This window comes from Saccopteryx leptura, chromosome 2 (assembly GCF_036850995.1).
Source record: "Saccopteryx leptura isolate mSacLep1 chromosome 2, mSacLep1_pri_phased_curated, whole genome shotgun sequence".
Classification (NCBI taxonomy): domain Eukaryota; kingdom Metazoa; phylum Chordata; class Mammalia; order Chiroptera; family Emballonuridae; genus Saccopteryx; species Saccopteryx leptura.
The window spans coordinates 234,613,437-234,637,765 of NC_089504.1; the positions used below are offsets into that span (position 1 = coordinate 234,613,437).

The window sequence follows — 24,329 nt, forward strand, 5'->3', positions numbered from 1 at the left end:
GAGCGCGACATCCTTGGGTTACGTCATCTCCGCGCGCCAGCTCCGCAGAACCCTTCGCGGGCGGTAGGCGCGGGTGGCTCGTGACCCCGGGGTTTCTCCGCTGCACGCGTAGGTACCCGGGGGAGTAGCTGGTGCCCGCTGCCGCCCACAGTCCGGATCTCGAACCCAGATCCCCAGGCTGCTTGGCTACTCTACGGGTGGGTAGCGCGGGGACGCTGAGGGGAGGGACTGCGCCCGAGAGCGCCTCATCGCGGCCTCTCTGCGCGGTGACCCGGCCCGGATTGACTCCTGCTCCTTTGACCACCAATTCCCAGCCCCGGGCGCCTAGGCCAACTCTTCCCAGTGCCCAGACAATAACCGATTGCTTCTTGGCCCTTCGCAGTCGTTAGCGCCCTTTTTCCTGCCCCGCTGACCAACTGAGGCCACTTCCTACACTCACCACCACCAACTTCGGGCCATTGCCGGCCACACTTGAATTCCTTGGGTCGTTACTGCCACTTCCCAGGCTGCCAGAGCCTTCTCTGGTCCCATCCCAAAGTATGCCGTACCAAAGGGCCATTAAAGGCCTCTTCTGGACCTTTCAGAGACGAGAGGGTGGACTTTGGCAGTGAAAGGCACACTCCTCTGGGAACAAGGGTTAAGGGATTTCAGGCTGCTGTCCCTGGTTCCAAGAGCTTAGATGCTTCTCCACAGGCCTTCAGATATGCTTCATATAATAATAGTATGAGTGTGATCCTATGGGAGGCCTACCCCAAGATGCTGAGTTGAGAAAAGAGATATTTTATAGGCCATCAAAAATTCAGTGGGGTTCTCTCTAGGGACCTCTCTCTACCAAAGGAGTTTTGTGGTTTTTTTTTTTAAAAAAGACTTATTGTGCCCCCAAGGGGATGACAGGTGGCAAGCAAGCGTTTGAAACCATGGCCCTGGGGACTTGAATCATGAAGGAAGTCACAGTTTTGAAGGGACCAAAGGGTTGTCTTGTGGAAGGATTAGACCTTGTTTACTTTTTCTGGAGAATGTTGTGCAGACCAGTGTGTAGAGGTTACTGGGAGACCAGTTTTAGCTTGGTGGAGGGATAAATTTAAGCCTATGAACTGCCTGTCTCTGGAGGCAGTAAACCAAAGACAGCTCACACAATTTTTGAAGAGGAATACAAGAAATAATAAGGTTTAGAGTAAATGATGCCAGGACCCATCGTTCAGACTCTGAAATCCCCTGATAGTTGGGGTCGTCTTTCCTCTTGTGGGAGTTTGAAAGCCACTTGTTAAATTCTACATGTCTTTTGAAAACTTGCCCAGCTCCAGAATTCTACATGTTCAGGTTACTTTGGGGATGTCAAGGTGACAGTTCCTAATTTGAGTTCCATTATTACTTTAGTAACTGCCTTGTTTGTATAGCTATCCTTGACACTCAGAGCTTCTTCGTCCTACTTATTTAACTTTTTTTTTTGTGAGACATCACTCTACAAGAAACTAAGGGATTTGAAGTCTTGCCATTCTATTTTTAAACCATTTTCAACTTTCTAGAAAGCTCTTTTGAAGAATACCATTTGCTTAACCATGCTGGGTCATATGTTCTCTTGTGGGTTTCAAAAATAAAATATCCCTTGTGCTTATTTTAGGGCTGAGGCACTGGTGTTTGAACAGGAAGCTTCAAAACTTTTAAAAGCAGTTCTAGGATGACTTTGAACTACACAAGCTAGAAATCGCCTCAGAACACTGCCTTCAGCATGTATCTCCCCTGTCGTGCTTTCCTGGCGAGCTTTTCGAAGAGGTCATTCTGCAGACAGCCAGAGAGCTGATGCTCACAGCACCAGATTAGTGGATCTGACTTTTCTGGTAGAATTCTCTTGCTTTATTATATTCTCTCCCAGGCATGGAGGTATTCATGGAACTGAAAGGCTTGTAAGGAGGGAAGTAGCACTTTCATGTTGAATGAAAACTAAGCAAGTGACAGTTGTGGCTGAAAACACTTCACCCACCCACGTCTGGATTCACTGGATCGAGGACAGAGGAGCAGTCACTGCTGGGGAGAAAGAAGCCATACAGAAAACCCAAATGAACAGAATGAGGGCGACTAGAAAGTAAATGGCTGCCTCCATCTCAGCAGAGACGAAGTCAGCCTCCTGGTGAGTAGTGAGACCCATTGTGGTTTGGTTCCTGCTGGGCTGCTAGACAGATGTTTTTGGTTAACTGCAAATCCCCAGCCAAATTGTCTTGATTTTATTAAGGGGAGGGGGAATGCCATTTTCTTTAGAGCAGCTGAATCAAACATTGAGCCGTCTCTCAGCAAAGCTGATATGTTGTAACCTTGCAAGCTTCTTGCAGCGTTCAAACAAACCCAGCATTGCTGGTAGATTGTAGACAAGATACTCACGGCCTATCATGTATCTGGCTTTGATAGCAATGTGGGTGTTGGAGCCTTCGCTTTTGAAAGACGAGAAGGTTGCACTGCAGAATTACACCATGAGAAGAGGTTTGGCCAGTCTTCGGTTTGGCTTTTGAGAAGAGTATTACACAATGTCTGCCTGCAGCTCTGTTCCCTTCTCAAGCCCCTCGTAACTTGGTTCAGCAAATATTAATGGAGGAGATGAAAGTGAGAGGCCTGGTTTAATTAAACTGAGCAGGGTCTGTGCCTATTAATACACGTGTGGAAGTCAAACAGATGGAGAAGTTCAGAAGGGTATGCAGGTCTGCTTGTGTGTGCATGGGAGAGGGGATGCTTTACCCCCAGAACACAGGAAAGGGTAGAATGGGGCCGGCAGTGGGGTTTCTGAGTTGAGTTTGAAACATTTTTGAGACTTTGATCTGGATCTGCCCTGAAGTTAGTTGCACACCTGGACCTCAGGAAAGCAGACTGTACTAGAAACTGAGTTAGACATTGTGGCCAGGAAGATAAGATGGGAGCCAGAGAGGGCGGGAGGGGCCTGGGGAGAAGGCCCCAGGAGACAGTGGTTCACGCTCCCGCTTCTTAACCTGATAGGTGTGACCTCAGAGGGTTAGAAGTAAAACACGGGTCCAGCCTTTGTGGAGTTTGCCTTGTGACCTTAGAGATGTTACTATAATTACGTTGCAGAGCAGACTCTAGGACTTTAGGGAAGAACAGAGGGGATGGAAATTGAGAAGAGAGATCCTGTGGGGATCAGTAATTTGATGGGGGATCGGGTTTGAGTTATCCTCATAAGGTTTTGACAGGCAGAGGGGTCCGGTGCTTCCCTGTGAACTCCGAGATGCCTGTTTTTCCCGTTTTAGGCTCACTATCCTGTACTGATACAGACAATTTACTGTCTCCCTTTTATCACTGGGGCCCCAGCACACACTGCAGGCTCTCAGTACTCTTCGTTAAATGAACCCATAACTTCCTGGTAGAAGGGATATTTGAGGAGATCAGCATGCCCAGCAGTTGTGAGGCATGCATCTAGACATCCCTAACCTATTTCAGATCAGGACCTTAAAAGACAGTTTACCAAAACAGGCAGTTATATAGTTAAAATTCAGCGTCTCAAATAAGAGGCATCGTTGAGGAAGCTCCGTCTGTCCTTAGCTACCTGTCTGTCTTTCACACAGATGGTTTGATGGCTGGAGGGAGGCATATTTTTAGTTAGACTCAACTGCCCTTATTAAGTGGTTTTTATCTGTATCCACTGGGCTCTGTCTCCTCTGGGGCCACTGGAAGGCTTTGCAAACACGGAGTAATGAGCTCTTCCCTGGCTGGGAGCTAGGAAGCCATGCCTCCAGATGCCATGATCGCTGCATGAAAGTAAACATGGTCTGTTCTGTTCTCTTGCCAGGTGGAATTATTTTTTCCTTTACGATGGCACGAAGGTAAAGGAGGAAGGAGACCCGACGAGAGCCGGCATTTGTTATTTCTATCCTGCTCAGGTAAGCGCTCTGCGTGCTGTTCCACGGGGACCTGCAGGACAGAATTTATGCCTCAGTGGGGTGACTTTTCAAAAGTCTGGGGTTTATATCGGGACAGGGTTCTTTGGATAATCCAGGCAATTGACGTTTCTGCTCTCTCATGCTTAGTTGTACTGTTTCGTGGTGTTCTGGTCTGAGAATTCCCAGGCAGCTCGGCACGTCCATCTTCTCCAGCTCTGTTACCGTCAGGATTTTCTCTCTGCCCCATTGCTTCCAATATTTGATCGGCTCATTTGAAAAAACAAACAAACAGATTTTATTCAAACAGAGGAAGACAGTGAACCCTCGTATGCCTTTAATAGTTATCAGCACTTTGCCAATTTTATATGACCTAACCTATCTCCCCTCCTTTTTCTTTCTTTCTTTTTTTCTGGAGTATTTTAAAGCAAATCCTAGACATGATGTCATCTCACTAGTATCAAGTAACATCTCTAACTGAAAGGATTTTTTTTTTCAGAGAGAGAGAGGGATAGATAGGGACAGACAGATAGGAACGGAGAGAGATGAGAAGCATCAATCATTAGTTTTTCATTGCACGTTGCAACACCTTAGTTGTTCATTGATTGCTTTCTCATATGTGCCTTGACCTCAGGCCTTCAGCAGATCAAGTAACCCCTTGCTGGAGCCAGCAACCTTGGGTTCAAACTGGTGGGCTTTTTGCTCAAACCAGATGAGCCTGCGCTCAAGCTGGCGACCTCGGGGTCTTGAACCTGGGTCCTCTGCATCCCAGTCCAATGCTCTATCCACTGCGCCACCTCCTGGTCAGGCTCTAACTGAAAGGATTTTATTTTAACATCACACTTAACAAAAATTACAATGATTAGTAACTATAATTTCTTAATCTCATCAGATAGTGTCTATATTCAAGTTTTGCCTTATCTTAGATATTACTTAGACCTGCCTTCCTTTCTTCTTTCCTTCCTTCCCCCTTTCTGTCTGTCTCTTTTTCCTAATCAGAATCCAAAGAGGGTTCATGTATTCCATTTGGCTATATTGTGTGTTAAGTCCCCTTTACTATAACGGTCCTCACCCAGCCATCCTCCCCCCCCCCCCATGCTTTTGGGTTAGTGAAGAAACGGGTCATTTGTGCAGTAGAATGAGAGCACGTCCCATGCTCTGGCTTTGGCTGATGACTTCCTCATGGTGGTGTCATTTAATGCAGTGTTTCCAACTGCCTGTGGGCAGACCGGTCTACCAGAAATTTCGTGCTGGTCCATGAAAGAGTTAAACACCCTGATGTTGTATGAAGATTATAGACCCAATGATCTTAGTCGAATTCACTTTTGCTCAGAGTGATTTTTGTCTTAGTGATCCCTGAAAGAATTCTCCTATTTTCACCAGTCCCCAAGTATAAAAAGGTTGAAAACCACTAATTTAATGTCTTCTAGCCGTGCTTAGGTTCAAGGTCATTTCTTTCAGGCAAGAATTCTTTGTAGGCAGTATGTACATTTTTCTGTTCCTCACATAACGCCTGGCTGCCCCACAGCCGAGTTAACGCAAAGATAGATTAGGAGGTCCGTGAATTCACTCATGTGATTACCCTCTGACTTGGATGACGGGGATTAATCTAGGCTTCCCTGGTCACTCTGTAGGGGATTTGAATAGGGATGAAGGGCTCATGTTTCTACCCATGCATGCAGGTTAAATTGTATTAGAGGATGTAATTCTGGGAACACGCGTAGTTCTGTGGACTCATCTTATTATGTGCTCACTGTGCCTGTTCTGTGACAGTTTGGTCATCCCAGGCAGGAGTCCACAAACTGTCTAAAACCAGCTGGAGGTTTTTTAACCTCCATCACATATTCTTTTTTGTTGTTGCTTTGATAACCCTTAAAAAACCATTCTTAGCTCATGGGCCATGTAAAATCAGGTAGCCGGGTAGATCTGGCCTACAGGCTGTGTAGTATGCCAGCCACTCCCCTAAGGAATGACACATGAGTTCAGCACTGTCAGCCTCCTGTCTGGAATGTGCTCCTTTCCCGTAGACCCTGCTTGAGCAGCAGGAGCTGCTCTGTGGACAGATTGCTGGGGTGGTCCACTGTGTTTCTGACATCTCTGGCGCTCCGCCCACTCTCATTCGTCTGCGGAAACTGAAGTTCGCCATAAAGGTTGATGGAGAATACCTCTGGGTGAGTTTAACAGGCAGACCAGTGCCTCTACCATGAGCCATTTGTCTTGGTGATAAGTATCATGATGAGAAGGTGTAGAAAGTAATGCTTTCTATAGCTCTCGGGCCTAGATTCTCTCTCCTGCCCCCCCTTCATGTGCTCTGTACAGGATGGTCCTCAGTTCCGGTCACTCTCCCTGTGCCCATTGTAACTGGGTGCTCTCCAAAACATGTCTGACAGACCCTGCGTTGTACGTGGCTAGTGTCTTCTCTCCTTTGAGAGACTGAAGCCAACCTTCAGAAATTCTCTTTATTCTTTGATGCAAACTGAGTTTTTAATCCTCATCTTTTCTTCTTTATACTTCCACACGTACTGGGTAAGTGACCCAGAAACTCGGAGACTTTCGTGCGTGGATGTCTGGTTTTTAAAGAACCATTAAAAGAAAAAAGAAAAACCAATTCTTTACAGCTAGTAGTACCATGTACTCTGAAGTGCTATTTTCCCATGCCTACACATTTTAAACTATTCCTGAACTGAAGGAATATTTAAATGTAAGAAAGTATATTCAGCTTGGTAGGTGTTATTTCCAAAGTATTGTTATGAATTTTTTCTAACATAGCGATCAGTGGAAAGAATTTTAGGGTGAATGCTCATACAGTGGACTCTTGAACAGCATGGGCTTAAACTGTGTGGGCCCCTTAGGGGTGGATTTTTTTATAGTAAGTACCATAAATATATATTTTATCTTCCTTATGAATTTCCTAATAACATTTTGTTATCTTTAGCTTATTTTATTGCAGGAACACCATATATAATACAACATACAAAATATGTGCTAATTGACTGTTTATGTTATGGGTAAGGCTTCTAGAAGGTCAAGAGTGAGATATTTGTATTTAAGTTTTGGGGAGTCAAAAATGTTATATGCAGATTTTCAACTGTGTGGGGGATCAGTGTTTTCCATGAGTCAACTATACTGTCTAGATTCTATAAAGAACTCTATTTTATATTTGCTTTATTACATATCTATTTATCCCTTCTTATTTTAATGCTTTTCAAAGTTGTACGCATTAGTATACTCCCATCTCTCGCCCCCCCAAAATTCATCATTTGTTAAGTTAACTAGAGTTCAGTATTTGTCGTTCTTTTTTTTTTCTTTTTGAGGTAAAATTTACAAATGATGAAATTACACAGACCCCAAGTGTGCCATATGATGTATTTGGACAAATGATGCACCTGGCAACAGGAATCCACCGTAGATTAGTTTTGCCTGGTCTCGAGCATCACACGAGAGAGAGAATACATGTAGCATTCCTGTCTGCAGGCTGTCGTGCTGCCAAACGTTTGTGGATGCATCCATGTCGCACGCAGACAGTGTGTCCCTTTTCGTTGTGGAACCACATTCCGTTATCTGAATATGTCACAGTCTGCTTACTCATTCTCCTTCTTATGGGCACAGGAACTGTGTCCAGTTTGGGGAAGTTAAGAATAAAGCTCCTAGGATCATTCCTATACGAGTCCTTTTTGTGGATATAAGTTTTCATTTCTCGTGGGTAAATATCTAGGTGTGCAATTGCTGGGTCATGGGGTACATGCATGTTGATTTTATAAGAAACCACCAGTCCTTTCCCCAAAGTCAGTGTACCATTTTACATCCCACCAACAATGTATGAATATTCCAGTTCCTCCACGTCCTCATCGACACTGATGATGTCAGTCTACTTAATTTCAGCCATTCTGCGGGATGTGTAGTGGTAGCTCGTAGTGGTTTTAATTTGCATTTCCCCAATGACTAATGATAATTAAGGCTTTTTCATGTGCTTATGGACATTTGTGTATCCTCCTTTGAGAAGTGTCTGTCCAAAGCTTTTATCCATTTTTCAAATTGTGTTTTCTTTTTTTATTGAATTGTAGGAGTTTTTAATATTTATCCTAGATTCCAGTTCTTTGTCAGCTATGTATTTTAAGAAAATTTTCTCCCAATTTATAGTGCTCCAATTTTCTTAATGATGTCTTTTGATGAGCAGACATTTTTTAATTTTAAGGCAGTCTAACTGATTGATCTTATGGTTATTTCTGTATCCTGTCTAAAATTGTTGCCTACCTCATTGGAGAAGATGTTCCCAATATTTTTTAAGTGTTATAGTGCTAGCTTTTAACTTGCAGTCTGTCATCCGTCTTGGGTGTGATGCTCAGTAGAGGTCAGGGGCCCTTTCTTCCATGCAGACATTAGTAGTCCCAGCACCACCGCTGCACAGCTTTACTTTCCCATTGGATGCCTGCCTGTTTGCTTCCTTTGTCGAAAATCAGGTGACCACTAAAGTGTGGGGCTATTTCTGGGCTGTCTGTTCCTTTCCATTGATCTGTGTGAAACTCTTATAGGAGTACTACACTGTCTTGAAGTCAGGTAGTATAAATCCTCAACCTTTTTTTTTCCCTTAGGATAGCTTTGGACATGTTAGGTCCTCTGTATTTCTGTTGTAGAATCAGTTTGTCAGTTTCTGAAGAAGAGCTGGTGGGATCATGACTGGGATCGCATTCTAGTCACAGATCAGCTGGGGAAGACGTCAGCCTCCGCTGTGCCCGTGGGGTAAACTCCTGAGTAGCATCAGGGAGGGAAGCGGAGATCCTCGCCTCCATGGAGCTTACGTTCAGAAGGAACTTCTGATTTATTTTCTGTCAGGGTTTGTTTAAGTTTCTCATGATTCCCTTAGGAAAGATTCCTAGAGGGAGAGTTACTGAGTCATTGTATGAACTTTTTCCAGGCTTTTAGACATATGGTCAGATTACTTTCTCACTGAGCAAGTGTTTATCTTCTGTGGAACTAAACACTACTAGACTTAGCGCTTTGGAGGTCTACAACTGTGCGATGATTCAGTCCATTTCTGTTCTCGAAGCACTTCGTTCAGCTAGGGAGATGAGAGCTGTTCAAGGAACAGTTGGAGCCCAGTGTTTGCAGTGAAACCCAAGTTAAACATTCAATGTCCAAATAATAGTCCTCACACTACAAGGGACCCGAAAAATGGTCAGCATTGGCTAGGGTGATCAGAACAGCATTACAGGAGCACTAGAATCTATGATGGGCCCTGAGGGGATGGGAGAGCCCTGGGCAAATGAACAGGAAGGAAGAGGGCATTTCAGATTGGGCCATATGAGTACATTGTTCTCTGTGGAGACCAGCTTGGCCAGAGCGGGGTGTGGGGCCGGGCTGTCGGAGATCGGTTTCAGTGGGCTACGAAGTCTGGCTGCAGCGAGCCCAGGACGCGGGATCCAGGGTTTGGACTCAGAATTCAGGGAAATGCCTATGTTCTGGCTTCCCTCTTTACAGGTGCTGGGCTGTGCAGTGGAGCTCCCTGATAGCAGCTGCCAGCAGTTTCTCCATCAGCTGATTGGATTCTTTCATTTTTACAATGGACCTGTTTCTCTGGCTTACAAGGTACAAGGAGAGCATTGAGTCCTAAGGTGGGGCCTCCCAAGCAAAACCGCCATTGCCCAAACACAGCACTTCCTCTGCGTAAACAGTGACAAGGTCAAGGACTCCCAGAGCCCCTCGGACGCCTCTGTTCCCCAGCAGCATAGGACACATTCATTCCAGTGTTTATCTCTGTCTCCTCCCTGGGAAAGGTGGGAAGAGCGGGGTCTCGCTGCCAGCCTCCCCCGGCAGGCGCCCTGAGTCTGTGCTGGGCAGGCTAGCAGGGTTGGCGGCTGGGGGCTCGTGTGTCTATAGGAAGTCTAAAACAGGCCCTCCCTTCCAGTTACTTTCCTGTGTGAGGAATCATTTTTGTGGCAGCTGGAATCCTTGCCAAAGAGGGTCTCTCAGAATCTCAGGCCCTGCCCTCGGCTGTTTGCGTTTCAGAACCGTCCTCAGGAAGACCTGAGCGCCGCGTGGGACACCTTCATTGAGCAGATCCTGAAGAACAGCAGTGGTCTGCATAGGATATTCACTTCCCTCTGGAACTTGGACCGAACTAAAGTAACGTTCTCATCCCCCTTTCTTGTTTCATGGCTAGGCCTGGAGCTCCAGGACATGTTTTTCTTCCCCCTTTAAATGGGCTATATATTGAGAGAGCGACTGGAATGGCCACTTCTCAGGCCGGGTGGTGGAGACCGGCACTCACGTTCCCTGTGTGAGCCTGGACTAGTCAGGGCACCTTGCAGAACCTCACTCTTCCCCATAAAATGGTGTCCTAACCCCTGCCCCCCCCAAACTGTTTTGGTGATGAAATGAGACAAAACCTAAATGACACAAAGAAAATTCTCAGTAAGGGTATCATTGCCATTTTGCTAATGCCTTGGAAATGAACTCTAATCTGAAAGTCCCCTTCTTATTTGGTATTATGATATGATTTACTTATTTCAACATTAAAAATGCCCAGTGCTATAATTAAAACAAGGTCACCGTATCTGGGAGGGAGAAGTTGGGAGTGTTCCGTCTCTGTGAGCCGTTCCATTCGCCCTTGGCATTCAGTGGAACTAGGCTGCTTGTGTGGCTGACCACCAGCTCTGCCTGTTGCTCTGTGGCCTTGATCTTGGTGAACATCACATCCTCATTGTCCAGTATTTTTAGGGACTTTAGGCAACTGACTCCTTACAAGGATTGGGGGACTGAGGTGCACGCAGGAGTGAAAGACTGGGACGTTTTCACTTACGGTTGAGGAGCAGAGTTACGGGACCTGGTCAGACATCAAGTTAGCTGTGTTGCAGGAGGCATGAGCTTCAGAGGGAGGGTAGGGTGGGGGCATTGGTGGGACTCACCTGGCACGTGACTTACATTTGAGACCTACAGGCCTCCTCTCCTGCTGGACTCTGGTCTCAGCACTGACAGTCAGGGTCTCCTGGTCAGTCTGTCCCCTGTGAAGAGCCATGTGCCCTGTTCACAGCAGCTTCCAGCTGCCGGAGAGGACTCCGTGTCTCAAGAATTTGCCATTTTGTGGTATCAGGAGTTCTGGGTATAGAGAGGACATGGGTTTGACCATGTGACACGGTCTCCTTTCCCAAAGCCTTGGCTTCTGACTTGTCCACCTGCTCTACAGCCAACCCCCTTCCCTTCCCTTCCTTGTGATCGTGTGTTCATTTGAGGGTGGTCCCTGCCCTGCACAGGTGGAGCCCCTGCTACTGCTGAAGGCGGCCCTCATCCTGCAGACCTGCCAGCGCCCCGCGCACGTCCTAGCTGGATGCATCCTCTATAAAGGCCTGTGAGTAACGCTGGCCCCTCTCCTCCACCCCTTCCCCTGCCGCAGACCCGACCGGCCAGGGCATGGCCACCTCCAGATCACAGGCACAAGCGCTGTCTCGGGCCAGTTCCCAGTGGGCTGGTTTGGCAAATATCAGGCAGTTTAGATTTGATGTAGAGTACAATTCTGTCTTTGAGCAAAGCTGGATAACTGGAAACTGTTGTGTCCACAATGGAGTTAGGAATAGAAAAGGCAGTTTTAAAGAGAGCCATATAATTCTCAGGCTGAGCATGCCTTTATAGAGTCAGTCTATGTCAGTTGTACTAATGCAAAGCCCCCAGGGTCTCCAGGATCATAAAGGGGTGTGGAGGCCTGCCCTGGCCCTCCCCGGAGGCTCTGCTCAGCTCAGCTCTGCGAGGCAGCAGTAGTGCTTCCTGGGCCCCTTGCAGCCTCTTGGCTGGATCTTTGTCTTTGCTGGCCTTGGAGATCCCTCTACAGCTCTTCATGTACTTGGAGGACCTCTTCCTGAGTGCCTAAGGGGCACCCCATGCACCTTCCAGGACCACTGTCTCTGGAGGGTTTGCCCTTACAGCCTCTGGCAGGCGGGGCCTGTGCCCCATGCCCAGAGCTCCCTCATGTCCAAAGACTGGAGCCCCCTCCAGGCTCCTGGGGGACTCGGTTCTTACAGGCTGTGTTCCCAGTCCTGGCTTCTCTTTCTCCCAGCCGTGTGACCTTGGCCAAGTTGCTTGATCTCTGTTTTCTCTTCTGGGAAATAGAGTTACTTTGTGGAGAGTGAAACATGACAGACATGCAAGGACCAAGCACAGTGCTCGGTTCCTAGTGGCCCTCCACACATTGGACCCTCATCCCTTCCCCCTTTGTTTCATTCTGACGGTTCTGAAGCAGTCAGCCTGTGGTGCCTCCAGGCTCACTGGTGATGTGGCCATCAAAGGTGGTATTTTCCCCTTTTCTTGTTTTGGATTTTTTATTTTTAAGTCATACACCTAATGCATGAGCACATTTAAAGACCCAGTACAATTTAGAAGTTGCCCCGCGTTCTCCCTCGCTCTCCGCCCATCCCGCAGTTGGTGTTTGGGGAGCGCCCTTTGCTCTTTCGGTGCTGGCACTCCCATGCACACACGGTGTGGTGGTTTGTTCAGTTCTGCTCGCTGTGACTGGATGCACGTGGCTCCGCAGCGGAACGTGGGGAGCGCAGGTGGCTTTCTCGGTCGTACTGTGCACCTTGCGGTAGCCGCATGTCTACCGGTGCGCCAGCTATACCGTGATAACTTCTTTTCAGTGGAAGTTTAAATTGTTTACCTATTTCTTTTTTAATGATTTTACTTTTTTGTGTGTGATGAAAATAATGAAAATTCTGCATACAAGCTTCATACAAGCCAGTCAGAGGGTTTAGACCTTTAAAATTTGTATAGAAATTGCCAGACTGCCCTCCATGAGGGCTTTGCCAGCTGACACTTTGACCAGCTGTGTCCCCAAGGTCCTGGCCACCGTGGGGTGTTAGGCATCTTCTCAGGTCAGAGTTCTGCAGTGCATTCATCTCACGCTGTCCTTTTCCCTGTGTCTGACTTCCCAGGATTGTCAGCTCCCAGCTCCCACCGTCACTCACGGCCAAGGTCCTGCTTCACCGAGCTGTGCTGCGGGCCCAGGTATGGTGAAGGCCACCCATCTGGCTGGGTGCTTCTGCACCCGGCGACCCTGGCCAGGCTGATCTCAGGGCCAGAGCGGTGGGGGGCAGCCCTCTTTCTTAATCTCGTCAGGACCCCGGTCTGTTGACATGATTTTGCACAAGAGTGAATTCACCAGCGAGGCTGAGAGAAAACGTTTCCGCACGGTAGACTCGGATAGCTGCCTCTTCCGTCCAAGTGGAACAGGGCAGTCTGACTTCCCTCAGGGGGGCTTAATGTCAGAGAGATGCTGGATTATTAGAGAAGCTAAAGGATGACTTCGGAAATCAGAAACTTTTAAAATACTTCCATTGTATATTTATTTGTTTTTATAATGAAAACAAACAAACAAACCCATCCATACATGCTCACTGAGAATGAGATTGCCCACAGCTGCAACGCAGAGATAATCGCTGTGGCGCCTGGCAAACTTCCTCTGGTCCTTTTCCTCCTGGTGTGCTTGTTTATTCTCAGTACAAGGAGTTAGAGCGGTGGACTCCAACCTCCGGTCCGCAGAGAAAGAATAAATAACTTCCATTAGTTCTGTTTTATTTATATTTAAGTCTGAACGATGTTTTATTTTTAAAAAATGACCAGATTCCCTCTGTTACATCCGTCTAAGACTCTTTTGACGCTTGTCTCGGTCACGTGATACATTTATCCGTCCCACCCTAAAGGCTGGTCCGTGAAAATATTTTCTGACATTAAACTGGTCCGTGGCCCAAAAAAGGTTGGGGACCACTGAGTTAGAGGGTTAGATGTGTCGTAAGGCTGGCCCTTCGCACTGAATTAGCATTCACAACGGTGGGGTGCGCTCGTCAGTCCCTCCCCACTGCCGGGGGAGGTGTCACTACAATGATCTTCCTGGTGAGCCGTTTGATGAGTGGGTTAAGGATGCCCTTTTTTTTATTCCTGATAATTTAGCTTCTCAGATTCTGTCCTAAGGAAATCACCTACCTGCTGATAAAGACTTTTACTTGCAACTTGATCACGGCAGGGTTTATGAAAGTAGACAGCAGATTTAACTGAAAAGTCTAAGCCAGGAGCTGGCAGAGCGGCCTGCAGAGAGTCTCAGTGGCCTGCTCGGAGCGGAAGAGCTGCGACAGAGCACAGAGCCCACCAGGCCGGATGCTTCCTGGTGGCTCTTTACAGAAAGAGTGCCTTCTGCTGGTCCAGAGTAGGAAATCATTTATTCGTTCATTCGCCTACAGCTCTTTAAACTTCATAAAGAAACTGCGTTGTTTCATAGAGGTGAAGGTCTTCTTGGCCAGAAGAGCAGTCTGTGTTTTGTCCTGGTGGGTCCTTTTGGAACCTTCGGGCTAGGAAGGCTGGAGAGCTGTTCTGAGAAAATTCTAGGGTTTCTCGCCTTGATCGTGAGTCAGTGTAAACGAGCGATCTGGTATAGCCTTTCGTTAGGTCTAATCCTTTATCCTGAGGGTCACAGGTTCTTGTGATGGAATCTGTGTGAGTTCTATGCCAGGGCTCGGCTGATGGGGCTCTGTTCAGAAGATGAGTTCTCTGAGAGTGTAAAAGAACACGATTCCTCCCTGTATCCCAGAGGGGAGAAACGGAGAGCCCAGCACTCGAGCCCGATGGGAGTTACCTGGAGCGCTGCCCTGCAGCCCTGGTGGCCCAGGTCCCCGCCTGCCCCGAGCCATGGCGGTGAGCAGGCAGCTCGGGAGCCTCTCTTCCATCTGCTTCCCTCTTGGCATGTGGAGGGGACAAGTGTTCTGGGACAAACTTATTTTATGAGCAGATGGCCCAGCGCAGTCCTGATGGTTAGGGCAGGAGGAGAACGTGGTACCCAGTGCCAACTTCTGTGTGTGTTTGTTTTCAGAGACTACCTACAGGAGGGGACGCCCTGCAGGAGCTTGGTAAGTGGTGGGTGCATGGTTGCATCTCGAGAATCCTTTCTGCTGCCTGTCCCTGTACCAGTCCTGTGAGCGGGGTCCCATGTGGCTACTTCATCTGCCCGAAGATTGGGGACAAAATAGAGCTTCAAGTAGAGTTAGCCATCATACTCCTGATTGTAAACAAAGCTCACAATGTTAACTACACCTTTTTTAAAAAGATTAAATTGACTGGCACATCCCTTTGTCAGTTGGAACTGCTTTTTCCAGTTTATGTCTTTTTTTTTAAGAGCCACTAAATTTTCTTGCACCGAATGTCACCCTTCTCCACAGCTGGAAGTAATGGTGCCCACATGGGCTCTTCCTTGCTGGTCACAGAAACTGTGGCTGCAGCTGGTGTCTCTGTCTGGGCTGAGGGCGTCCCAGCTGCATGTGAACGCATGCGTCTCCCCTGGGACAGCCGCTGCCCGCTCTCTTCCCTGGCCCGGTGGAGGGCCCTGTCCATGTTGCTTTGTGATTGTAGGAGCGCGCCTCCCCCCGAATGTCCACATCATGCCTGTTTTTGTGACAGAAGAGGAAGCTGTCGGTCTCCATGAGTTCTCAGGGGAGGATGTGACTAGGTGAGGAAACGTGGGTTCATTTTAAACCATACGTTAGGGACTCCCTCATGTAGGGTTATCCACACCAGCCCCTAGTACCTCTCGCCCTCCCTCACCTCCACCACCTCCTCCTCTGTGCTCTGCCCTGGGAGGGGCTGTGGAACTTCAGTGTAGAGATGAGAGGCAGCTGGTATAGTGACAAGAGGGTGGGTTTCACAGCCCAGATCTGTTGTTTATCAGCTGAATGACGTTGGGCCAGAGCCTTAATTTTTCATCTATAAAATGGACACAGTAATATCTACTTCATGGGCTCTGGTGGAAGCGGGACATGGTGTACGCATGTAGTGCCCAGTCTAGGGCTGACTCACAGTGGACCTGCACGCGTGGGTGACTCTACCCAGGCCCTGCCATTCTCGGTAGGTGAGCCTGGCATCACCGCATGAAGCCCGGAGAGCCACACATCGCTGTATTGTTACACCTGTGCTTTGGCCTCCTAGGCTCTGTGGCCTCAGGCACCCGCTTATCACTGACCAGGGTGCCTTAGTCTCCCTGGGGGCAGGCACTTGCCTGGCGCTCAGTCACTGTGGCCCTCACATCTTCCTCGTCCACCAGCTCTCCTGTGTCTCCAGCCAGTCTCCAGGAGCAGTCTGCGTGGCAGCCTCTGCAGGGCTGGAGCCCATCTTCCCTGAAAGAAGATGCCAATAGGCATGAGAAAACCACCCCTGAGTCCAGGTCCCCTAACACAGCCTGGCCAAATGGCAGTGGGGAGAACGGACACGTCTCGGCTGGTGAACTGGAGAGCGTGCAGCCTGCACATCTGCCCGGCACTGCCAGGGGCCCGGGCCCGGGGGCCCACTGCTCCCCAGAGAAGCAGCGCGGCTTGCCCAGCAGGAGCGAGGAACTGGACTTGTCTGAAATCCACATTCCAGAAGCTCAGGGAAAGGGAGCATCCTCAGGTTATTGTGCCTTCTCGAATGAGTGCCCCCCAGAGGGCAGTGGTCCGCATCACAAGGAATCTGTCAGTGACTCTGACAACCTGGAACTCAAGCCACCCGAGGCCCTGCCAGTGGGCACAGCCACCGGAGGCCTCCTCTCTGTCTCCACTCCCGATGTGCTCACCCAGAATGGAGCCCTGGGGCAGCACGAAGACCTTCCTGGGGACGGCAGCCAAGCCCCCTTTCCCAGGGAAGACCTCCTCCCCAGAAGGACGAGTGGGCCGCTGTCATCGCCTCCCCTAGCTTCCAGGCAGAGAGGAAGGGAGCCGCCTGGGGGGGAACAGGGTACTGCGCAGTGCATGGATGGGGTTCGGGAGAGCCGCTCAGCCCCCGGCCCGGGGTGCCACTCGGGCCCTGCAGACTCTTTGGATGACGGCCCCTCGACAGACTGCTCTGACTGCAGGGTGAGCCCCTCATCCCCCGGAGAACTCGTGCGCATGAACCTCTACACTCACAGCGTCAAAGGGCTGGTGCTGTCCCTGCTAGCCGAGGAGCCGCTGCTGGGAGACAGTGCAGCCATCGAGGAGGTGGTGAGTGCTCAGACCGCCCAGCCCCTCGGAGCCCGCGCCTGCCTCCCGGGAACGAGGACAGGCAGGGTCGGTGCCGCCCTGACAGCACTGCGCTGTTGCGGAGCACTGCGTGACCTTGTGTGACAGTCCTTGTCTGTACTGTGGGGGTGGCCTCCCTGGGTTTTCGGAGAGCAGGAGCAAGCCCGGCATAGGGCTTGTTTTGCACTTTCCTGCTTCCAGTTTCTTGGACAAGGGAAGACCAAGTTAGGGTCTTGGTTCTAGCCGTGTGACAGGCACACAGGCCTTTGTCATTGTCGTCCCCCCAACCCCCGCCCCAGTCTGTGTTGGGAGTTCCCAGAAGCCCCTGTGTCCCTGATAGCCCCCTCATTGTACCCAGGTGACCTGAGGCTCCTTCCTGGCAGGCTAGGACATCTGAAATCCTAACTGGCTCCAGAAGGCTCCTCTTAACTAACCCACTCAGCCCCTTCCCCACTTCCTGCGGTACCTTCTCCAGGCCTACCCTGGAGATGCAGTTGCTATAGTAACAGTCTTGCTGTGGTTGGCAGGGAAGTGGTAGCAATAAGAACAGGAGGTTGAAATTGCTGCAGGGCGAATGGTGTCCTGGGGTTTGCCTTGTTTTTGTTCTTAAATCTATATTATTCTAGGCCAGTCTCATTAGCATGCAAGGCCTGTGACCCTCCACAAATGAGCAAGTCACCTTGGAGCTTACAGGAGGAGGGATGACAGCTTCCTTCGCTCAGAGCCCCGGGCTGCTCCTCTCCAGACCTGCCCTGCTTATCTCTCCCCTTTCCGAGGACAGGAGGACCCGTGTCATGTGTCACTGAGTAGAGCTTCTTTGCTCCATACCCTCCTTCCCCAGTGCTGAGTGACTTCACCTCCTTTGCATTAACAACAGGGACAGAGGATTGCGGCTTCATACCTCTCCCCTCCCAGCCCAGACCGTGGTTTTCAGAGCCTGTTCTGCTTGGTCTCCAGATGGAGATGGGTTATTTTGAAGGTCTAGTGTTTGGATGCAATCAAGTAGATACGATTTCTCTCTTACCTTCCCCCCAAAAGAAAAAGGCTGCACTTGAAGGAAGTGAACTGAGATACATTCTGTGCAGTCGATGTATGCGACTGCTCCCGCGTGTTCTCACAGGGCTTTAGGACAGCTCTGGGCAGCCGCTGCGACCCCCGCTCACCAGCAGCACAGTTTGGCCTCTCTGAGACAAAGACCTAATGCAGGTGCCGGGTCCAGAGTGCTTGCATGCTTCCTGTCCCCCAGCCCATGCTCTGTCCCCTACTAATCTGACCTTGGAATGACGGGAAGGAAGGTGAAGAAAAAAGTAACCTGCCTTCTGTGGCTCTTGATGTGTGGGCATGTCACCCGCTCTGTTGCAGCCCACCCATGTTGTTAGGACAGCTGCCCCATGGGCCTCCCTGTAAAGTAGGGTTCGGCGTAGTAGGGTCCCTGTACAGTAAGCCCTGGGAAAGAGAATGCAGCTTAACGGAAGAAGAAAAACTCGTCTTCTCTGAAGAGAGGAGAATGGAACTAACTTTGATCAGCTTGCTGGTCCGAGCATGGTGCTGGATGACCGGAACGAAGGCTGTTTGATCATTTTGGAAGAGATCCTTTGTTGCCTTTTAGTCCCACACCTGATTTCCATCCATTGCTATCTAGAAATCAAGTCCCCTGCAGAACGGTAAACCGCAGCTCAGATGTGACAGTTAGCACACCCTCTAGAAGGGCTCTTTGGGGCCCTTTTGGCATCTTGTCTTTAAGTGGATCAGCTGCCACCTCTCTATGTTTGCCCCCGTTGGCAGCTGGGAGGCAGGGGCAAGGGACGAGGAGGAGCCCCCAGGAGAGGTCAGGTTGGGTCTGCGGGACCAGGCAGGCTAGACTCCCACTAGGGGGCAGCATAGAGCCACTGTAGTTTCCTGCTCAGAACCAAGGTGGTCTCACTGACCTTCAGATAGAGATCCCATCAGTTATGCATGGACATTGAGCTGTCTGTGTACAGTACAGGCTTGAGGTTAGTGCAAGAGTATTAGCCGGAGTGTATGTTATTTCAGTTTATCCCCTCAACAGCCCTGGGTATTCCCATTTTGCATGTTAAAAAGAAGAGAGGCACAGAAAATTCAGTAACTTGCCTGCCCCTGGTCATCTGACTAGGAAGAGGCTGAGCCAGGATGTCCTTCACCTGGGAGCCATCTGTTGCTGGGGACAGTGGCCTTCTTGTGGCAGAAGCAGCCCTGGGGGAGCCCCGGGAGCCCCCATGTCTAACCGAGTCCATCAGGACGTGACCGATGTCCTCGGTCCTGCCAAAGTGGACCGAAGAGCACACACAGCCATTCCAGTGTGGCGCTGCAGCAGGGTATTAAGGATGAGAAAAGTAACTCGTGTTATATCATCAGGTTCCAATCATTATTTATGGTTTGGTCCCATTTTTATTTCATAAAGGAAGCATCACACAAAATGGTACAGCCCAGTGTTCTCTGCTGTACTTGCACAGGACTCTTCCCTGGGAGGGTTTTTTTTGTTTTTTGTTTTTTTGTATTTTTCTGAAATTGGAAACGGGGAGGCAGTCAGACAGACTCCCGCATGCGCCGGACCGGGATCCACCCGGCATGCCCACTAGGGGGCGATGCTCCACCCATCCGGGGCGTCGCTCTGCCGCAACCAGAGCCATTCTAGCGTCTGAGGCAGAGGCCACAGAGCCATCCTCAGTGCCCGGGCCAACTTTGCTCCAATGGACCCTTGGCTGCGGGAGGGGAAGAAAGAGACAGAGAGGAAGTAGAAGGGGAGGGGTGGAGAAGCAGATGGGTGCTTCTCCTGTGTGCCCTTGCTGGGAATCGAACCTGGGACTCCTGCACGCCAGTCCGATGCTCTACCACTGAGCCAACCAGCCAGGGCCCTGGGAGGGTTTTTAAAATACAGGTGCTTGGGCCTCACCCCTGAACAGCCTTCTCAACCAGTTCCTCCTCTGAACCATTTGGCCGACACACCTCAGTCCTTCCAAGCACGGTGCATGGCTAGGCCCGTCGAGGTGCAGCAGAGGTGACTCCTTGTGGACCGTGGAGGACGGCTCAGCCCAGGCCCGGCTGAGAAGGCCTGGGGGGTGCGGGTGGGCCTGGCTAGCTATGGAAATGTGCAGCTCCATGGGAAGGTCAGCTAGGAGAGATAGGGGCTAAAACAGTGCTAGTTCTGGAGGGTGAGATTATGGGCCATTTCTCTGCCCTTTTCCCTCCTTTTTAAGTTTATTTTTCTGTTCATCTCCATTCTTTTATTTTTCTGCATGTAAAAAAGCATGACGACATAAGGGCAGAAGTTAATGCTTTTCTCAAAACAGGTGACACACTGGTCAGAGTCCTTTTTGCTAAATCAAGTAGCCATGCAGATAATCTTTGGATGATTACTTGCTAAGTGAGTGGGCTGCTGAGGTTAATTCTGATGTGAATCCTCTGCAGTACCATAGCAGCCTGGCGTCCCTGAACGGGCTGGAGGTCCACCTGAAGGAGACGCTGCCCAGAGACGAGGCCCCCTCCTCCGGCAGAACGTACAACTTCACGCACTACGACCGCGTTCAGAACGTGCTGGCGGGTAAGGGGCCGGGCACCTCCGCGAGGGCAGGTGGAGGCGGGGCCCAGCACACGTGGGCGTCGGGCTCTGTCCGGAGCTGATGTGCGTGTACTGCGGGCTAGGATGCTGCTTCCTCAGTCGGAGCCCAGTTCCCACTGTGATTAGAATTTGCTTGGCAAACACGTCTTTGCTCATTTGTCTCTTCTTTGGCTGTTTCCCCAATGTTTTGAGAGAAGCACACACATGTTCAAATATCTGTGATAAAGTTCTGCCTCAAAATTTTGATATTTCTGCACAAACCAGGTATTGCTTGGGTGCTTGGTGGCAGCTGTCGGGCCCAGCGCCCTGGGCAGACCTTTGTCCCCCTCGGCACCCGCACTCATGGCCGTGAGCCACGCTTGGCCGTGTACTGAGAGCACTAGGTTGGAGGGGGTGTGGGAAAGGAGTCTGCTGCTCACAACTTCTGTGTCCTCTCCTGGAAGCGAACCTGCCACAGGCAGCCACAGCCCAGGATCGCCGCTTCCTCCAGGCTGTCGGCCTGATGCATTCTGACTTTGCCCAGCTGCCGTCGCTGTACGAGGTGACCGTGAGGTGAGCTTTCCCGAGTCACCCTCACAGTCCTGCACCAGGAGCCACCTTCCCTGGGGCCCAGGCACACCTTACCCATCACTAAAGGAAGACCATCCCAGTTACTTAAGGCCCCTTGTCTTCGTCCCTGTGGCTGCCATTATCTAGTCTCACTCGTGCTTTTCTGTGGCGTGGGCATTCCGGGTCCCAGCCTGGGCGCAGACCCGCGTCCAACACTGCCATACAGCAGTGAGGACGCCCGTGGTCCTCACCGCCACGGAGATCTTCCTTCATTCCTGGGGTGGGGTTTCTGCCAACTGAATTCTCTCTGTTCTCCTTCATGCCTCTCGAAGCCCGTAGCAGACACGGTAAGTCAGACGGTCAAAGGGCGGGCCTGCTATGTGCATAATATTCCATTTAGTCCTTGGAGCCGTTTGCACAAGTACATTTCCCCTCATTTGAGAGATGAGGAAACTGAAGCACCAATAAGAAATGACTTGCCCCAGGGTCACATTCTTGTTAAGTCGCAGAGCCAGGATTTGAACCCTGGTCTCTCTGACTCTAAAGTACATGTTTTTTCCATACGTTTTCAGTTTCAGGGGGCAGTGTGGTCGCGTGGGAGGGCTGTGGGCTGTAGACTCCCATAGATGCGCCTGGAGCCTGGCTGTTGTGGTGCTGAGGTCCTCATGCCTTCCGGAGCGCGGGCACGCCTGCCGCCCAGCGCCGTCTCCAGCCCGTATCTCAGTATCCCTCCACAACCTGTCTTTGCTGGCTGTAAAACAGAGCTGCCGGGTTGGCAACCTAGATATGGTTTGCATCTACAGTCACCGCCTCAGTGGTCCTTGACTTCCACCCTCTTTTACTAGGCTTGGGGAAACAGCCCTGTGGGGGGAAAGTTCGAGACAGGATCCAGGAGCCAGCTGGCACTTGGCCCCGGAGTTAGTTCCTCTCAAGGGAGTCCTCCTTCGGACCAAACCCACATCCCTCCTCTACTTCTGTGTCCTCAGGTTTCCTATCCCTTTATTTCACACCCCATTCCGTCCCCTCGGGCAGCTGCCACAGCATGTGGAGGATTGGGCCTCCTCCGCAGCCGCTGCCATGCTGTCAGAGAGGCTGACGGCATCGCTGCCTGAGCCCCAGCACACGGCGGTCAGGGATGACCCCCCACTGCGCGAGGCGCAAGGGGCGAGCAGGCTGTGCTGGAAGCACTCGGCCCAGCTGCCCTGTATCAACGCAACGCGCTCCCACAGATCTGTTTATCCAGTCAGTAAACAGGCCCTGTGGCTGTGGCCACTGTGGACAGTCCCAGCATCCAATGAGATGAACGGAAGGGAAGGTGGTTACTGGCACCGAACCTGGACTTTAGGTGAAAGAGTAGAACCCAGAGCATCTGGCGTGCTGAGCCACACTGGAGCCCCTTGTGAGGTCTCGGTGTGGCCTGGGACCCGCTCAGGCCGTGCTGGACTCTTAGCTTCTCCCTCCCTCCCACAGAAACGCCTCCACAGCTGTGTACGCCTGCTGCAGCCCCGTCCAGGAAACCTACTTCCAGCAGCTGGCGCCGGCCGTGCGCAGCTCCGGCTTCCCGAGCCCCCAGGACCTGGCCTTCAGCCTCCCGGGCAAAGCCCGGCAGAAGCTGCTGAAGCACGGGGTGAACTTGCTGTGACCTGGCCCAGCAGGAAGGTCGTCACCTGGAGAGGGCTGTCACAGCGAACACCAGCAGAGGGAGTGCTGCCTTCTTAAACAGAAGAAACTCCTGTTGTCTTGTCTTGGGAATGGCCCCTGCTTTAGGAAGTTGTGATGTTTTGAGTGTTTGCTACTTCTGTTGCAGACTGGAGTGGGACGGGATTGTCTTCAGCTCCTCAGACCTGGAGTGTATGATAAAGGCCTCTGTTACGTTGGCAGTGCTGGGGACAGGACAGGCGCTTAGACTCCTTGTACCTCAGCGGTACAGGGCTGGCAGATCCTGTCACCTGACACCTGCCGCTGTTCCAACCTAGCCATAATATGGACCACAGAAATCAGTGTGGCATTCTTTCTAGAACCTAGTTGTCCCTAGCCTGCTGTTTCCCAGCCCTGTCTCCAGGGGGCGATATGAGTGTGACCACACAGAGGGGACAGTTCCTGCGTCGGCCGCCTGCAACCCACACTTTGCAGATCACCGGCCCTCCTAGGAGGGCTGGGGCAGTCGGGATGAATTGGGCAATGATGGGCCAGGCTGTGCATCCAGTTCCTCTTGAGTGTCCCCAAATGGGAGTTTCCAAAATGTTTTGGAGCAAAAGCGGCGGCTGTGTGTCAGGGAACCACACTCATTTGTGTGGTCTGGGCAGGGTAGTTCCGTCAGCTCTTCCATTGTAGTCAGACATGTTATGATAATGTGGTGCAAGTCACAGGAGGAAAATATTTACCAAAGTCTTAACATTTACTGGAAGATTGCATTTGAAAAACTGTGATGTTGTTAATTCCATGTCGGTGAACAAAGAGCTAATGTTTGTGACAAGTTTCCAAGGGCTAAAATAAAAGCCAGAAACGCTATTGCAGTCTGAGTAATTAAACAGTCACATTTCTAGTGACACAGTTAAGGTTAAGGGTTAAGGTATTTTATATATGTACATGTACATACGTATGTCCATATTTTGCACAGTCACATACCTCTCTTCCTTGCCTGGTCCAGTGTGGCCCGGTGAGGAGAGGTGCACTTCAAAATGGTCTCTGTAAAGGCAACAGGTCCCAGCTAGACACCCCAAGGAGCACCAGCTTTGGCATGGCAAGCCCACGTCCCCTCCCTCCCTCTCACCCCCCACCACGGCTGGGTTAAGAGGGTGATCTTCCCAGGTGGAGGAGGACTGGACCTCGGGCTAGGACAAACATGTATGTTTCTACTTCTCTGCTAGATTCTCCAAGAAAAAATTCATTACAAGCCTCTGTGCCAAACGGCAAGGCACCTTCGTGACTGACACGTACCGTGTTCCTTTTCTTCTGTGGGTATTTTCAAGCTGCCGAACTTTTCCGTTTGCTCCCTGGGCTCCAGAACCATGCCGCCCCCAGAGTCCAGCTCGGAACCACAAGCTGTTCTGTGTTGAAGCAGGGCCCGGGCTTGGAGCCGGAGCCCGTTTCCACCCACCCACCGTAGCTCAGCTAACTGCCGCGTTCAAGGACTCGCCTCAAGTCTGCTTCACGAGATCACTCTGCTGACCCTGGGCCCTTTCCTATGTGTCAGGCCACTGGCAGGTCTTAATCTTATTTGTTTTGCATTCAGAAACTTCTCTCCCTATTTAATTTCCCAGGGCTGCCGTTGAGTTTAAAATGCTTTTAATACAAAATGCGTTTGTTTGCGAGAACCGG

At 50.5% G+C, this 24,329-nt stretch overlaps 1 protein-coding gene across 4 annotated transcripts; it reads left to right on the top strand.

Moving 5' to 3' along the window:
• The first annotated feature begins 41 nt into the window (after positions 1 to 41).
• HPS4 (HPS4 biogenesis of lysosomal organelles complex 3 subunit 2) lies at positions 42 to 23,252 on the top strand. 4 transcript variants are annotated; one of them, XM_066370633.1, is made up of 14 exons: positions 42 to 197; positions 1,622 to 2,128; positions 3,791 to 3,881; positions 5,906 to 6,049; positions 9,357 to 9,464; positions 9,885 to 10,001; positions 11,129 to 11,223; positions 12,797 to 12,869; positions 14,725 to 14,761; positions 15,261 to 15,357; positions 15,949 to 16,861; positions 20,309 to 20,441; positions 20,903 to 21,011; positions 22,479 to 23,252. In XM_066370633.1, the coding sequence occupies exons 2-14, from the start codon at positions 2,088 to 2,090 to the stop codon at positions 22,648 to 22,650; spliced, it is 2,130 nt and encodes a 709-aa protein (XP_066226730.1). In that variant the 5' UTR covers positions 42 to 197; positions 1,622 to 2,087; the 3' UTR covers positions 22,651 to 23,252. The 4 variants fall into 4 exon arrangements, with proteins under 4 accessions (XP_066226730.1, XP_066226731.1, XP_066226732.1 ...); XM_066370634.1 differs by having other exon boundaries at positions 1,874 to 2,128; XM_066370635.1 differs by having other exon boundaries at positions 42 to 108.
• The last annotated feature ends 1,077 nt before the right edge of the window (positions 23,253 to 24,329 follow it).

Coding starts and splice junctions, on each gene's coding strand:
- HPS4 (XM_066370633.1), top strand. CDS start 2,088: ATGGCTGCCTCCATCTCAGCAGAGACGAAGTCAGCCTCCTG. Junction 6,050..9,356: donor TTGATGGAGAATACCTCTGG/GTGAGTTTAACA, acceptor CCCTCTTTACAG/GTGCTGGGCTGTGCAGTGGA. Junction 9,465..9,884: donor CTGTTTCTCTGGCTTACAAG/GTACAAGGAGAG, acceptor TTTGCGTTTCAG/AACCGTCCTCAGGAAGACCT.